Here is a 17597-nt window from a genome sequence, read left to right on the forward strand (position 1 = left end):
TTTGCTGCTTAAGCAATTCACTACTTGGGACAAATTGCTTAAAAGATCTTTTAATTAAGGGCAACGATCTCTGTGTCCTTAGACAATTGTGAAGATTAAACTGAGACGGCATGGCAGAGGCCAGGGACATATTAAATCCTCAGGTTTTAATTACTTTTCCTTTTTCCCCTGCTTCCCACCTTTCAGCTGGAGAAGGAAATGGCAACCCACTCCAGTGTTCTTGCTGAAGAATCCCATGGACAGAGGAGCCTGGCTGGCTACAGTCCATAGGGTCGCAAAGAGTCAGACGTGACTGAGCGACCGAGCAGGCACACCCCACCTTTTCATTCCGAAGTATCAATATTTTACAGCTGATCTCATTGTAGAAAATGGACTGGATATTGAACAGATGAATTGCCTGGGTGGAATGCACAAATAATCAACAACCTAGTTGTCACCTTTGTATTAGAAATAATAGATTTATTCCACGTTCCTAAGACCAGGGAAAGAGCCCTACAAAACAGTAGCAGAGAATCATTAATATAAGAGAACAATGAAACCAGTGGGTAGAGGGCCAACCTCTGAGAACCTCTCAGGGTGAAAATGCCTCCTAGCACGGAGGTGATTCCTCCCCAGGTCTGCCTCACAGAGGAGCGCTGGGCTGAGGTGAGCCGTGTTGTGACTTTTTCTCGTCCCCGAGTCGGAGCTACTCCTGGAGTCGTTAAATCAGAGCAGATGGCTTTCTTTTACCCCCGCACCGTCAGTGGAATGTAAATGTTTCTCCTCACAGCAACAAGAGTCCCGAGGCTGTGTGTTTAATCTGCGCTCTGCAAGCAGAGTGACCCTGAAAGGAACACGGGTGCGGAGCCAGCCTTTGGAGGCTTGGCAGCCGTCCTCGTAAACAGAACCGGGGAGGATTTCGCAAGCCTGGCGACTAATCACGGTTTGCTTCCCGGGGCTCTTAACAGAGCCACGTCCCTGAGGACAAGTCATCTAAATGGTGGTGGAACAGAAAAGTTATAGACTCAAGGGAACTAGTCTTTACAGGGAGGGAGAGGAGTGTTAGTCTAGGGTCTGGGAAAAAGAAGCAAAGAGACTGAAGAGGCTTAGTTTACAGCCCGAATTCTCAGTTCTCAATCTCTTCGGGGGTTTAGCAAACAAGTTTTCCGTATGTTTCAGATTATTCAAGTTAGCAAGGGGGATAGTCTTTGGGCAATTACTCCAAACTTCAGGGGGGAAAAAATGAATGTAAATAATTAAAATTTCAATATGACATAGAATATGAGAAAATTCAGCAATCAACAAAGACAATCCAGAGAAAACTTTTACACTTTTGGAATATTAACAGCAAATTATTGAACCAGAATGCAATTAAATAAATTAGCTGGGTTATCTTATTTCTTCTTTAAAAGGTCTCTGAACTGGGTAGGCAGCAGAGAATCTGATCTCCATTTTATTAAAACGTCACTAGAAATTAGTCAGTGGTAACAGGAGGGGAGGGCGTGATCTGCCCTTTGAACCCTCTGTAGGGAAGGCAGAGAGCTTCTCAGGCAAGGATCTCCTTGATTGTTTCAAAAGGTGACACGGGCTTGTCGAAGATCATAATTGCTGTGTCCAGACATGTTGCTCAGTCGCTCAGTCGTGTCCAACTCTTTGTGACCCCGTGGACTGCAGCATGCCAGGCTTCCCTGTCCTTCACCATCTGCTGAAGTTTGTTCAAACTCATGTCCACTGAGTCGGTCATGCCATCCAACCATCTCATCCTCTGCCACCTCCTTCTCCTCCAGGCTTCAGTCTTTCCCAGCATCAGGGCCTTTTCCAATGAGCTGGCTCATCACATCAGGTGTCCATACACTTGGAGCTTCAAAAATGTAAAGTAACCATCGCAGCTAGAATCTGACTTCATTTTATAACGGGCTGTTAGATTCTATACTCTCTTAATACATGGAGACAGGCTCACTGTGGTTCAGCAAGGCTTTTAGTTGTCGTTGTTTAGTTGCTTGGTCACGTCTGACTGTTTGTGACCTCAAGGACTATAGCCCGCCAGGTTCCTCTGTCCGTGGTATTCCGCCGGCAAGGATACTGGAGTGGGTTGCCATGCCCTACTCTGGGGGATCTTCCCAACTCAGGAATCAGACTCGGGTCTCCTGCATTGACAGGTCGATTCTTTACCACTGAGCCACCAAGGAAGCCAGGGTTTTTAGACTAAGCGTTAAATGCTGTTAGACTTTATTTTTGTCTCTCCAAGAAAGAAGGAAGACTGTCCATGCCTCAATATTAATTTAAGCAGATCACTATCCCCAGATGCATTTGGGTGCATTTAGGTAGACTATTAGCAATGTCAGACATAAGATTTTTGTGTTCATGTTTGTGTTTTAATTCTGCCATTGGTAAAACCTATGGAACTTTACCAAAAGGCTTATTTGGAATCTGAAAGCTTGACTTCTGAAAGAACTCTGTGTTCTGAAACTAAATGCTACTTGAACCAGCTTTCCCAATATGAAGGTTTCTATCTTCGCTGGAGGTAAGATACCCTGGTGTTTTAAGTGGCAACAAGCTCAAAGATTTAAGAATGCTTGCTTCGGATCTGGCCAGCTTCAGCATGGCAGGCTTCCTGCCTGTTTAGACATAGCAATTCTCAAGCGATTTCGAAGGGAGAAGCTATGCCCCGAAAGACTTCTCATTAAAGCATGCAATCCAGCTTTCATCTTCTGTGAGGCCAACTCTGAAACTGAAAGTCTGATCAGTTGATGTAAACCGACAGTGACAATAGAAATAGCTACTTCTGAGATTATTTAAGAGAAGTTACAGGACATCCATCCACAAAACACTGGAAGGTAGGGTTTTTATTTCTATGTTTGCTTTTTAAAATAAGAATAGAGTAAATGGCACAATAGATTATATAAACAAGGCCTTCAATGACAAGCTGTCAGAGTTAAAGTGATGTATTTCACACGGGTGACTTGACGCCACTCTTTATCACCTACACAAGGGGAAGCCAATTTGAGTCTGATCAATAAAATACAGCCTTCAGGGCTGGGCCTGGGGCACAAATGACCTCGTGAGGCAGAGCCCAGTGACGTGGCACCCACCTCTGCCGGGACCCCACAGGCCCCGGCCCCGGTGCCATCTGGGGGAGGTCGGACATTTAAGCTCCGTTTGATGAATAAACGCGGATGTGGGTATGTCAGAGGAGGCGTGGCAGTCCGTCTTCACGCTCCACTAATTTAATGCGGGTCTGAGGCATCAGTGGCGCTGGTTATTCTGAAGCTGGATTTACTGCCCTCTCACAACTGTTGAAAATTAAACTACATGTGCTGCACGTTAGGGGTTTCCAGGGTATCTCATTATAGCGGCTGTTTTCTTTTTCTTTTTTTTTTTTCGGAGGCTGGAATCTTTGCTGCATTACAGAGGGAGCGATTTGAATGTCGACTCGGACCAAATAGCTTTCTGATAAGTTGGCCATAAATCCTCAGCAAAATAAGCTTGGTGTTCTCAGCGTATCTGTTAGCTTTTTGATCATTTTTATGGCTTTCCTTTTGCTGGTCAAATTATCCTTATACGCCCCTAAAGCCCCCCTGACATGGATTAAGCCGACACAAACCGATAGACCTTCATTACTCTAGCAACTGGTTTTGATTTGCGGGCAATAAATATGGTGACATAGACTAGATTACCTCTGCCAAAAAAGAAAGGACATGTGATAAGCCATAAGCATGTAGGGGATTCAGCACTCTCTTTTCCTGCCTAATGTGAGAATGAATCAATAGCAGCTTTTCACCAACTGAAGAAAGTTGGTAAGAAGGACATAATCTGAGTGCGGAAGGGGCCCAAGGCCTTTAGATGGCATCACCGACTCCATGGACATGAATCCGAGCGAACTCTGGGAGATACTGAAGGACAGGGAAGCCTGGCATGCTGCAGTTCACGGCGTCCTAAAGAGTCGAACACAACTTAGCGACGGATCAACAGCAGCGATTAGGTTAAGGAGGACGGTGCCAGGAGATGGTGAGAAAGGCCATGAACGCCCGCCATGTGCCTGGCACTGTGTCAGGTTCCGGCAGGGGGTGGTTAGGGCCAACTCCAGGATGAAACTGGTGTGCGATGTGATCCATGAACGTCTCAGTGTCTGGCAGGGGAGATAAAACCATTGATGGGAACAAGATTTACTGGGCAGTAAAATTAAAGCAGAGAGAGAAATCAACAAGACCTGAAGTAGTAGAGGACCAAACAGTGAAAGAAGCAAGATCTGCAAACTGGGGGTTTAGAGGAATTACTTTCACCATAACCATCATTTTTAAAAAATATTACTTTTCCAAGATTTGGGGGGGGTGGGGAATCAAAGTTAAAGAAAATCAGAAAAAAAAAAATGCTGTGAGCACACGCATACCCTTCCCCCAGTTACAGCCACTTTTTTAGGATTTTGCTCCCTTTCTCATCTCTGGATACATAGGTTTTTGCTCCTTCTAAATGCAGGGTGCAGATGTTATAACATTTTGCTTGCATGCTAAGTCACTTCAGTCGTGTCCAACTCTTTGCGGCCCTATGTTTACCACTAAATATTTCAGCAAATGTCTCCAAAGAAATAGGACTTCCTTCTGCAACTGCATATAGTAATGAGAGTGTGCTGGCGCTCAGTCGTGTCTGCCTCTTTGTGACCCCGTGGGCTGTAGCCCGCCAGGCTCCTCAGTCCATGGAACTTTTTAGGCAAGAATACTGGAGTGGGTTGCCGTTTCTTCCTCCATCTTTCTTCCTGAAGATACCTCCAGGGCATCTTCCTGACACAGAGATTGAACCCGAATCTCTTGAGTCTCTTGCACTGGCAGGCAGATTCTTTACCACTGCGGCCGCCTGAGAAGTCCATTTACTAGTACAACATTCAAGAAGTTGACCATCTCATATACTACCCGTGTTCAGATTTCTCTAATTGTCCCCAGTTGCCCTTTAGACTTATTTATTTATTTAGATCCAGGATACAGTCCGTTGCATTTTGTTGTCATTTTACCATCATTTAATCTCAAAAGTCCCCAGGCCCCTTTTAACTTGTTTGCTGGATATTCTCTTGCTTTTGAGATGCTGTGTAAAATCAACTGGCATACTTATCAGTCACCTTCTAAAAATCTATGCTGCTACTGCTGCTAAGTCACTTCAGTCGTGTCCGACTCTGTGTGACCCCATAGACGGCAGCCCACCAGGCTCCGCCATCCCTGGGATTCTCCAGGCAGAAACACTGGAGTGGGTTGCCATTTCCTTCTCCAATGCATGAAAGTGAAAAGTGAAAGTGAAGTCGCTCAGTCGTGTCCGCCTCTTCATGACCCCATGGACTGCCGCCCACCAGGCTCCTCTGTCCATGGGATTTTCCAGGCAAGGGTACTGGAGTGGGGTGCCATTGCCTTCTCTGGAAAATCTATAGACGATAGCAAAAAGAAGGGGTAGAAAGAAATTTAAGTCCTTCTGGGTCCTACAAAACCCTGGTCAGTAGAGGACTCCTGGCATGTGAGGCTGATGCGATTCTGATAAGAGGTGTAGGTCAGACGCGCTGGGAAGGAACCCACAGAGAATATACAGAAATTGCTCTTGCGATTCTGGCCTCCGCTTCGCTGAGGGAGGGGAGAGACGCTTCCTGGAGCAGACTCGGGGTGGGTTCCCGCCCCGCCCAGGCCGGGTGACATCTTCCGGACCCGTGACCGCTGCTTCTCTCATGGGGGGCTCTGCAGAAGCCAGAAGCACAGCCCCCACCAGCCTCCCAGGCGAGCAGGAGAGGCTGCCACCTGCTCCCCTTCTCGAAGGATCTGTTTCCTTCCGCTTTCAGCGCCTTTCCTTACCTCGTTCTCCTTGCAGCTCCCTTTAAGAAGACTGGGAGATGTCAGGAGGTCCACCTTCTCCCCCTTTTCCTTTCCTTGGCCCTGGCCCTGACCAGAGCCCCCCTCTCACATGAACTGCGGTGGTCTGTGTAGCCGCCCCCGCCCGGTACCATCACTCCACGGTCAGCTCTAGCAAGACGGTGCCCGCACCTTTGGGTTCCGCGTGTCCAGGGCCCAGTGAACCACCTGTGACGGAGACAGCGTCAGTAACCACACATGAGCGCGTGGATGAGCGCACGAACGAGCGCACGAACAGCTGCGTGCACGAAGGTCCCCCCCCAGCAGAGCGCCTGGCTCCAGAGAAGTCTTCCCACCACTGGAAAGGATGGAATCGATGCGTTAGACAGAGCCATGAACACAAATGGGTGAGTCGGGAACGACTGATCGGCCACTCTGTGCAAAGCACTGCACCTTGCCTGTTGGAAAGTTCCAGAGGAAACAGATTCCCATCTTTGCAGGTCTGAGCAGAGGGGTGGAGGGAGCCTAACCCTTTGTGATCAGGGCAGCATGTTCAAGTGCACGGGGCAGGTCACGCCGGGCAGGCAGGGTCACAGGTCTTCTCAACGCTGCTGGAGCCCCCGGCTCTGCTGATGGAGACACAGGTCCCAGAAGGGGGGCCCTGAAGGGTCCCCAGGGGCAATGCAGAGGGCAGCCAAGCCCAAGGATGCTCTGAATAGAGGAGGGGTCTGCAGAAGGGGTCAGGGAGGAGGTTCCTATTCAAAAAAGAGCTGGTCAAGAAGGTCACTTTGCCGGAGAACAAGGTGCTAGGGTGGCTGCAGCTGATTCCTTGACCAGGAAATGGAAGCAAATTTTTAAAAAAAGGTTTATAAAAAACATTTATTTATTTATCTTTGGCTGTGCACGCGGGCTTCCTCTAGTTGCAAGGAGCGGAGGCTGCTCTTTCTCGCAGTGTGAGGGTGTCTCATGGCGGTGGCCGCTCTTGTCATGGGACACGGGCTCCAGATCATAGCTCAGCGGTTGTGATCCCCGGGCTTAGTTGCTCCGCAGCCTGTGGAGTCTTCCTGGACCAGGGATTGAACCCGTGTCTCCCACATTGGCAGGCAAATTCTTTACCCCTGGACCACCAGGGATGCCCCCAGAGAGCTGTGACTTAAAACTTGGCAGTTTAAATCTGACACGGTTAGTACTGATGTGGTTAGCCTCATAAGCCTCCCATCTAGATAAGCAAGCTCATTTCTTTTTTTTTTTCCTGTAGCTGAATGGTGTAGATTCTAGGGCCAGAAGGATTTGCTGGAGAACAGTTTAAGCACCCATCTAAAAGACAGCGTCTTAAACCAGGTTGTGACCATGGGGATGAACGAAAGGGAAATCCCAGTGGAAGGCCAGGCAGCTGGATTCTGAGCGGACCTGAGCGAGGGGATGAAGATGGACAGGGCGACCGACTGACAAACTCAGGTGTGAGCAACTCACCCCAAGTCTTTGGTTGGAGCCCACTGTTCCCTGGAATGCAGAGATAGAGAGAGGAGAGAGAAAAGGAAAGGAAGTTTGACTGTCCACCCAGGTTTTCTGAGAGCAAAATGGGCCACGATAATGTCCAGGGGGTCACCTACCAGAGACAAAAAGACTGTTCAACACGTAGGAAAGGATTACTATTATTTTTTTAAAAAAGATCTCTCATTGCTCCCGCTTGTGTCGCCTGACGACGTTCCCGTCCGGGCTCCAGGGACAGGAGAAGCTGGGAGCAGACGGGTTGTTTGTGGTTGATTCCGCAGAAAGGAAGAGTCCGCAAGTGTCTTCAGGCCCCTTCACCCCTTGACCACGTGGCTCCCGATCGGCCCCCTCGGGTCTGCCCGCAGCCCCCCGAGGCGCACCCACCCTTCGGCAGAGTCAGAGAGCGGCCGCCTCGTCCTCCGCGGGACACAGGCTGGGGTGGGGGCGGCCCTCCTGCTGGACCCCAGGGGGGGACGCTCTGTGTGCTGGGCCAGCCTTTCTGCCCAGTGGCGCTCGCAACGGGGGCCCTGGGGGACAGAGGCCAGTCCAGGTGCTAGGGAGGCAGAAGAATGGGGCTGCCCCTGATGGAGCTTCCACTCTTGGAGGGGGGACAGCCCTGACCTGTGTATGTGTCACGGGGCACGACGTGCCGGGGATGGATGAAGCTGGCAGCAGTCAACGAGGGCGAACAGCGAAGGTGACAGGAAGCGACGATCCCCACCTATCAGCCAGGCATGTTTTCCTGCCTACAGCATCTGGTGACCCCGACCCCGACCCGGCAAAGGACCGCGATTATCTGCACACAACAAATTTGTAGCAACATCATGAAACCCGAGTTGGGGCCACTGGGATTTGGTTCTTATATGAGGCAAAGAGAGAGAAGTCTTATTCACAAGGCCTTGCGTTCCAAGGAAAACAATTATATCACTGAAACCGCCTGCTCAAGGAGAGAGAAATATGAAGCAGGGTCTCCAGACTCCAAGCTGCATCGATGCTTCTGCTGAAAATCTGGCATCCTCATCGAAAAGAGCCTGTGGGACATCAGCAGAAGGGTTCCAGACCCAACCCTGGATGGACGGGGCGGGGCCTGCTGGCTCCCCACCGAAGTCCAGGTGCCGCTGGGCTCACTCCGAGGATGTGTTCAAGGACCGTGTGCTGAAGGCAGGAATATCTGTGTCCCTTTATGACCACTGTCGCAGCACCCCTCAGGTCTCAGCATAAGGATGTGGCTGTGCTGTGCTTAGACGCTCAGTCGTGCCTGACTCTTTGCGACCCCGTGGACTGTAGCCCGCCAGGCTCCTCTGTCCATGGGATTCTCCAGGCAAGGATACTGGAGTGGGTTGTCATGCCCTCCTCCAGGGGATCTTCTGTCTCCTGAATTGGCAGGCGGGTTCTTTACCACTAGCGCCACCTGGGACACCCCGTCAGCCATGGACCCACACGAAACTTCCACAGGAGCTATTCCGGCATCTTCGACAGGGCCTGATGTGGAAGTCACGTCTGAAGTTCCCCAGGACAGCTCCCCCAGCGCGGCGGTGCCCTGAACCCCCTAATGTAGCTCCGTGTGTCCGTCCCAGGCTGTCGAGAGGCCGCCCCGCCCCACCCCGTGGAGGTGTGAGGGACTGTCATTACTCGGTGAGAATTGGTTTGAAAGACTCCATCGATCCCTCCGAGAGCCTATGTGTTTTCTGGAGGAAGCAGCAGATGAAGAGATGGGGGCGCCAAGGAGAAGATGCCCTTGGGCTTCAGCTCAGGTGCCACCGAGAGCCCCCTGGTGCTGGTGGCCATGGGCTGCCTGGAGGGGGTCACCCTGCCGTGTGACCGCCAGCCTCCCCAGTCCTGAGCCTTTTAGCAGGTGACGGGAGCCCTGCTGGGTGGTCCACTCGCTGGGCCTGGATGCTGCCCAGGCCCCTCTTTCGGCTCCTCAGTCCCGTCTCTACCCCTCCCCCCGCCACCCTTATAGCTGTAAAGTGGACAGTGTTTTTGTGGTTGAAAATTGGCCGGGGCAGCAATATTCATTTTAAAAGCAGAGTTCTGGCACATATTCAATATTACTATGGAAACGGCTGTTTCTAGCAATTCACTGATAAGAGATAGTTCAAGGACCCGGGTCTGTGTGGGAGGGTTTTCCAATCCACCAAATAGAAGACCTACTTGTTACAATAGCAACTCACAAGGACTGCACTCTCTCTTCATTTTTTTGTTTTTTTTAATTTGAACGGTGAGAATTAAAGAGATGTCCTCGTTTCACTTTAGATACATAGATGGAAGGTAAATATTATAACTGACTTTGTAAAAAACATAGTATCCTTAAAGTATTTTTCTCATTAATTAATAACGGTCATAATAGTACCTGATGCATCATTATGTACTTGTGTAACACTACACACACACACACATACACACACACACACATGCACACACACATATTTCAGAAACTCACAAGGAAGCTGGAATATAACCCATGAGCAGCTGCACATCTGAACATTTTAACTCGTCATCATCAACTGTCTCCACATATTTCCACACAACTGACATATAGACTGGATTCTAAGAAGGATTTGGGGACTTCACTCTACCCTAGTGTTTTTCAGGAGCCAATTTCTAAGTCCCATCATTTCTACTTTTTTCAACCACAAACGTACTTGAGAAAAAAATGCACCTAGATGGGCAACCCCAACCTTAGTCCTATAATTTCCTCTCTTCAAGTCAAAACTCTAGCATGTTCACCACCTTTCACTTGGAAATAGGAGGTCAAGTTTCCTAAAATATCCCATTGTTTTCCAGGCTCCTTCTGCTTTGTTTATTGTTTTCACATTTTTCCATATTGGCCCTAAATTTTATGACAGGCAGATTCTGGAGCTGAGGACAGAAGGGGTCTTGTTTCTTTTCCTTTCCAGACAAGCCAGTTCATCCTGTGTTTTCAGAGTCAGATGAACTGTCCAGCAGTCAGCTAGCCAGGGGGCGGTGGGCCCCGCTGGCCAGACGGCTTGGGCCCCGGCCAGCTCCAGGGCAGCACCCGCCCCACCCCACCCCCGCCCCCCCGGCTCCTAGGCTGGGCACTGCGTCCTGACATGGCACCAGACTGGGAGGCATCTGATGGGTGATCCGACACCCAGGAAGGACCTGGGAAATCAGCCGGGGAAGGGTCACTCTGGGGAGTGAGAAACAGGTGACCACAGGACTGAGCTCCCTTCTGGGCCTGCCCTCGGAGAAGCTCTGCACGCCTGGCTGTTTTCTGTGTCGCAGAGCGAGTCTCAGACACACAACTGTCACCCCCGCTTCACAGGTGGGCAGACGGCAGACGCGTGGAGGGCACAGTAGCAAAACTGGATTCAAACCCACTTCTGGTGGTTTAGCGAGCGCATTCTGTTTCCAGCCTCCCCTCAGAGGAGTCACAGTTAGAATTCCTCTTCTGGAATTTAAGGGAAAAAGCTTCTGATGTTTCCGGTGTGTTTCAGCCTAGCCCCAGGCAAGACGGTTCAAAGGAAGTTTTGGCCTTTTCTCTCTGAATGCCAGCGTGCACCCTTCCTTGGGTCTCATTCAGCCACAACCAGTCGGGGATTCACAATGAATCTTCTACAGGGGAAAAAAAAATGAAGCACTGATTAATTTTATTCTGCAGATAGGAAGTTCAACTCATCACTGTTTAATTTGATCACATATAAAGTGTACATTTCATATAAAGATGTACATTTCATACATTTCATAAAGAGGATGTACATCTCATAAACAGGATGTTAGCATAACAATACAGGTTGCAGTGTAAGCCATGTAAAAAGTAATTTTACATGAAAGTTTTAGTTTGGAATCTGTCTTTTCTGAGAAAGGTTATTCAAAAGCGCAGCGTTAGAAGCACAGCCCACTGAAAGAGGCCTGGCCTGGCACTCCCGCTGTTTCCAGGACGGTCCGCACGTGGCGGCCTTGTCAGTCCCCGCGTCCCAGCAGTTTCCATTATCAAAGGATCCATTCCAGGACTGTGTATTTTAAGCTCAGCTGAAGAATAGCAGAGCTAATAAGGCCTCTCCACCATGGGAATTCAAAGGAAAGGGCCTTCCAGGAGTGGTTTCAAACCCCGAGGCCCTCAGCTCCCCTCCAGAGTTTAGTGGCCTGTCTTATCTGATTTGGTTAGGCCAGCCGTTTCAGCCAGCGCTTTCTCTGGAGCTCGGAATTGCTATCTTAGGTTTGTAGGTCGGCTCCCGGGTCGCACCCTGAGGCATCGGAGTTCCCGTTCATCTTTCAGAGTGAAGTCAAGTCAGGGAGGGGGCACACCGCCCTTCGCTGCGGTTCACATCCTCGTGTGCTGAGCACCTCCTCTGGGACTCTCTCTGTCGCTTTTGCATCCATTGTCTCCTGACCCTGGTCCTTAGGTGTCAACGCTTGGATCCAGTATCACAGGTTATAAACCTGAGTCTCCGGTGGGGAAGGACGTGCTGATCACACTGGTGGGGCGCAGGGCACTGAAACAAGCGCAGGGCCCTGCGGGGGGCAGGCTGAGCCTTCCCACTCCTCACACCGCCAGCGGACTGGGCCGGGGGGCTGCTCACTGCCCAGAGCTGGCCCTTGCACTGTCCACATTGCTGAGAGCGCAGAGCCTCTACAGAGAAGAGCCTTGGTTCCCCGCAGGTCCCGACATGAGTGGAGCGGACCAGTCCTCTGGTTCTTCCAGAACTCGGGTTCCAGCGAGAACTCAGCGCTTACACCCGCCATGCCCCCTCCCTCTGGCTCCAGGGCAGCGTCAGCTTACCCCGTGCCTACAGTGCTTCTCAGGTCAAATGGGACAAGGCCAGAAAAGTTGAGAAAACAGAGGCAAACCCATTGATTTCTCCCTTCTCCGTGTGGGTGTGGCCGCTCCCAGCGCCCCCACCAGTAGAACAGCCGCTTACTGGCTGGATTAGGAGGATTCAGCAGCTAGGAACAAGAGTTATTGCACGATGGAGAGGTCCCCAGAGAACACCGGTGGCCCCATCTGCCCTTCCGAGTCCCAGACTCTTGAGCTTTCAAGGCCACGTCTACCATCCTCTCCATCTTTCCCGCAGTCCACGGTCACTGTCGCTGATAAAGGATGTCACTGCCACAGCCGGTGGCCAGAGGACTGGCCCTCGAGTTAAGGTGCTTGATTTTTCTCAAGAGCAACTGATTTCAGTGAAACTCTACATGCTTTTCTCCAGTAACTGGGAAAGCTGCCAAGACCCACGATTTTAGATAGTAACCTGGAGAGGAGGCAGCAGTTATTTCTTTCTCTCTAATAGCACCGCGCACCAGAATGTTGTCCAGGAAGCTGACACGCACCTTCTCCAGCCCGAACCAGAGTCTTCCTGTGTATCTTCTCTCTATGAACGAGATCCCAGCTCCCGTGCGATTTCCTGGTGGCTCAGAGGGTAAAAAATTGGCCTGAAATGCAGGAACTTGGGTTCGATCACTGGGTTGGGAAGATACCCTGGAGAAGGGCATGGCAACCCACTCCAGTATCCTTGTCTGGAGAATCCCATGGACAGAGGAGCCTGGTGGGCTACAGTCCATGGGGTGGCGAAGAGTCGGACATGACTGAGCGACCAAGTGGCACTTTTCATCTCCTGTGATGACCTTCCTTATCCTCGCTCAGCTCTTCCCCAGCCAAGAGGTGACTCCACCCAAGTCTCTCTCCACCTTGTCCCTTTGAGTCTCACTCCGCTGGTAAACTTAGACCCAAATCATCTCATCTCGATAAATACAATAAACTCCTATTTCTTCTATCTCCAACCCCAGCTTCATGCCCATCACCCTCCACCCTGTTACCAGAGCCAAGTTAATAAAACACAGATCTGATCATATTATACTCTTACTCAAACACCTTCACAGGCTCCCACTGACCTCAGGACCAAGACTGAATTTTATTGTGGCTTTCAGATTTCTGGTTAAGATTCATCTACTTTAGAGTCCCATCTCTCATCAACATTTTAAATCCTTTACCACTCAAATGTACACATTCATGGACAATACCTTTGGTCATGTCAGATTTCTTCCTGTTTCTCCAATCTCTAAGGACTTTTGTGTACTCTTGCGCTTTTTATTTCAAATTGTTTCATCCAAGTAGAATTTCCTGCTTGAAATATTTGAATGCTCATTTATCCTTCAAAAGGTAATCACATGCTTCACTTACTCTACCTACACCCCATGTAGATCATTGATGACATTACCGTGACCTGTGTTTGTGAGATATTGTGATTATCTATATATGTGTGCGTGTGTGTTTATGTGTGTCCTCCATTTGCCCATGTCCACAATCTGAGCTCCAGATATCAAACTTTGGCTTACCTTTTATTTTTATTTCCTAGCCTAGTTCAATGTTTATAGCAGATAGTCAATAAGTATTGTTGATTGAAGAAACTAATGAACCACACTTGAACAAGTGAATACGAGACATAGTGAATACAAGACAATATTATGAAGAGATACAGTATTATAGGAATATATTAACTATATAATGATTTAAACCAAAGCACAGTGAACAACAAAAACAACAACAACAACAAAAACACACTCACAAAGGAGAGCAAAAGTGTTAAAAATTCCCTGGGATATAAAAGTAACAGAGATCGCACTTATAGTAGTAACTTGGTTAGGTAACAGGGGATGGGTCCTAGAGGAAGGTAAATGAGAAGGCAGTCTACTCCTGCTTTGCTTACCCTGACAGAAATATTTCTTTGCAAGCCTGTGTTAAAATTTCACATAGCAGCTATGTCTTGTCTTTACTATTTCTGTGCAATCTAATCAGTTTCTTTTACCCACTGACAAAAAGTGCTTGGCAAACACACTGCAGTCAACAGCAGAGAAAGCCCTCTGTCCGAGGCCCGCCCTGGAGAGTCCAGGACCCAGCCTCTCCAAGAGGGGCTCTCCCTACAGTTTTCTGCTTCTAGAGGTCTGGCTCCCCATGGAGCATGAGTGTGTTCACAACTGTTCAGTTGTCACATCGAATCCAAATCAAAGTGCTGGGTGTGGAAACCAGAGCCTTGCAGCCCATCCTTTATCTTGGATCTTTCCCATGAGACCCAACTGATTTAATTTGCTTCATTTCCCGAGAAAGGCTGTAAAACAGTCTTTCAGTGCAAAATCAGAACTTTTTGCACAAGAGTCAAAAGACTGTGAACAGTCGGATCCTGTAGTTGCAAAACTATTTTCCAAATATACATGTGGGTTTGGGCTTCCCAGATGGCGCAGTGGCAAAGAATCCGTCTGCTATGCAAGAGACCCAGGAGACACAGGTTTGATCCCTGAGTTGGGAAGATCTCCTGGAGGAGGAAATGGCAAACCCCTCCAGTATCCTTGCCTGGGAAATCCCATGGACAGAGGAGTCCGGTGGGCTACAGCCCACGAGGCAGCAAAGAGTCGGACAAGGCGGAGTGACTGAGCACGCATGCATGGCTATGTATGGGTTCATCCTTTGGCCTTGATGTCAGATGAATGATCCCAGTCACTGACACTAAGACACACGGTAAGCTCAGTAGATGCTTGTGCCTCACTTCCTGACTCCAGACCTTAAACTCTAGAGACATGGTCCCATTCTCATGATCTGGGAGTAAGAACCCCTGACTGTCCCTCCATTTCTAGTCTTTCTCAGGCATGGATTGACACCTGTGCTCTGCTTGACTTTCATTCCAGGGTAGCTGCTTGTCCTGGGCCTTCTCTGCGCTGTAACTCACATCACAATTATCTCCATCCTTACAGCTGGCAGATGACTTGCTCTCCGACGTCTTCGCCACCATCGGTTCAGTGACATTAGCCTTGTTGCTGATCCTCTTTCTGGTAGTGGTGGCTTCTGTTGTCACCTCCAACAAAAGGGCAACCCAGGGCTCCTACAGCCCGAGCCGTCAGGAAAAGGACGGCTCTCGTGTGGAGATGTGGAGCATGATGGATGCCCCTGCAGCGGAGAGGCTGATCTAGGACCACCCTGCCTCTGGAGGAAGAGATCCATGCACCATGAACGAGACACTTGCCCCTGAGTGTTCTTCTGACGCACCTGGAGACATCAATTCACAACTGGGACCATGTTGAAACTGAAGGAAGAACTCCCTTGACCACCATACAGATGTTCATAGTGGTTCAAGTTGAAATCATTGTTTTGTTGTATTATATTAGCCAATCACAGAATGATGTTTTTTGTGCCAATAGTTTTAGCCTCATATTTTGGCAAGAATGCCTGCCCAAGGACGTGTCTTCTGGGAAAAGTTCCAGTGTCTGATTTCTACAGTCTTTACTCTGTGCAACCTGGGGATGGGTTTTTAGTTTGCCCATTCAGTGGAAACTGCATTATTTCACACAGAAACTACAGAAAAAGTAGGTACATTTCTCACTCTTCCCATCAGGTGGTGAAAGGTTTTAGTTTGTATCAATGAAGAGATGCATATGGTTTGTCCTTCAGTCATGGATTCGAGAAAGTCATGGGAATAACCTGTGGTTAAAAAGCAATCGAATGTCCACAAATAAAAATTGAAATGTGACTGTTCCTCTTTCTGAGTATTTTTTGCTTATGTGACATTACATGTAACAAAAGTAACCTCCAGGAGCATTTGAGGAACCTTTGAACTAACTCACCTCTAGCGTTACATTTCAAGTCCTTGCTCTTTATAAGGTTCTGCTTAAGGTCAAAACACTTCCTGAGACAGAAAAACAAGTTAAAAGGAACACTGGGATTCTCTGACCTAAAAGACCAAGCTCTTTCCTTTCAACTGCTTTTTGATAAATCAGTATCAGACGTGACCTTGTCTGAAGGTAAGAGCGGCCGAGTACGGTACACACACTTCAAGGAGCGTATGTGGTATGTTTGTGCGCATAATATAGAAAGATACGTTTTAAAATAAACTTGAGAACGTATGGGGGAAATGTCAGTGAGAATGAAATTAGATTAAGTAGTTTTAAAATGACTGTGTGGAACAAAATGGAATAGAAATCTATAAGTAAGGTATATAAATACATGAAATAAAAAAATTTAAGAACATTAAAAAAAAGGAGCATGTATATAAGACTGTGAGGTATGGAGGGAAAATTGTGAGCCTTGTATTTATGTATTTTTTTCTTCTGAAGATTTAATTAGAATTTAACATGTTGTGAAATGTATATATGCTAGAGAGGATGTGGAGAAAAGGGAACCCTTTTTCCGGGTTGGTGGAAATGTAAGTTGATACAGACACTATGGAGAACAGTATGGAGATTTCTTTAAAAATTAGGAATAAAACTACCATATGACCCAGCAATCCCACTACTGGGCATATACCCTGAGAAAACCATAATTGAAAACGACACACGTACCCCAACGTTCATTGCGGCACTATTTATGATAGCCAGGACCTGGAAACAACCCAGATCTCCACTGACAGACGAAAGGATAAAGACGTTGTGATATGCTTATACAATGGAGTATTACTCAGCCATAAAAGGAGTGAATTTGAGTCAGTTCTAGTGAGGTGGATGAACCTAGAAAGCCTGTTATAAAGAGTGAAGTAAGTCAAAAAGGGACAAGTATCATATATTAATGCATATATAAGGAATCTAGAAAAATGGTACCGATGAACCTATTTTCAGGGAAGGAATAGAGGCTCAGACATAAAGAACAGACCTATGGATGCAGCCGGGGAAGGAGAGGGTGGGACGGATTGAGGGAGTAGCATTGAAACATATAATTAGCATATGCAAAACAGACAGCCAGTAGAAATTTGTTGTATGATGCAAGAGGCTGTGTGAGCAACCCAGAGGGGTGGGATGGGGTGGTGGGGGGAGGAGGGAGGTTCAAGACGGAGGAGACATACCTGTAACTGATTCACGTCAATGTATAACAGGAACTGATGCAACACTGTGGAGCAATTATCCTCCAATTAAAATAAATAAGTAAAATCTTTTGTATAATGTAAAAAAATTAAGTAGCATATAAGTACAATTTTTAAATATATGCTGATATATTTGGATATATGCTCAAAAAATTAATAACATGACTTCTCACACATGTTTGGTAGCAAGCCATGCTCCTCGGCCATTCAAGGCCATCACGGCCCTCCCCCTTGAGTACCACCAACTTTCCGCCTGGACTAGATCCTTTCCGACAGCACCAAACACGTTGCTGTATTTCTATCAAATAGAATTACTCACTGTGGCCCCACCTCCCTCTAGCTACCATCCGATTCCTTAGGACACCTTTCAGCAACACACCCATCAAAGGGCTTTATATTCTCTTCCTCCTCTTCCTCTCTTCCCATTCCTTTGAAATCAAACGGATCTGGCTTTTCGCTGCCCCACTCCATGGACAAGTTCGTATCAGGGTCACCAGTG

The 17597-nt window shown here is 48.2% G+C and overlaps 1 protein-coding gene across 1 annotated transcript in view; it reads left to right on the forward strand.

Annotated features, from left to right (window-relative positions):
• CRB1 (crumbs cell polarity complex component 1) overlaps positions 1-15218 on the forward strand; it is a 161715-nt gene extending 146497 nt beyond the window's left edge. Inside the window, exon 13 of the mRNA XM_065937181.1 lies at positions 15003-15218. Coding sequence (XP_065793253.1) covers positions 15003-15218 — 216 coding nt within the window. The remainder of the gene's footprint in view (positions 1-15002) is intronic.
• The last annotated feature ends 2379 nt before the right edge of the window (positions 15219-17597 follow it).

The sequence above is a fragment of the Muntiacus reevesi genome, chromosome 5, assembly GCF_963930625.1.
Source record: "Muntiacus reevesi chromosome 5, mMunRee1.1, whole genome shotgun sequence".
Taxonomy (NCBI): domain Eukaryota; kingdom Metazoa; phylum Chordata; class Mammalia; order Artiodactyla; family Cervidae; genus Muntiacus; species Muntiacus reevesi.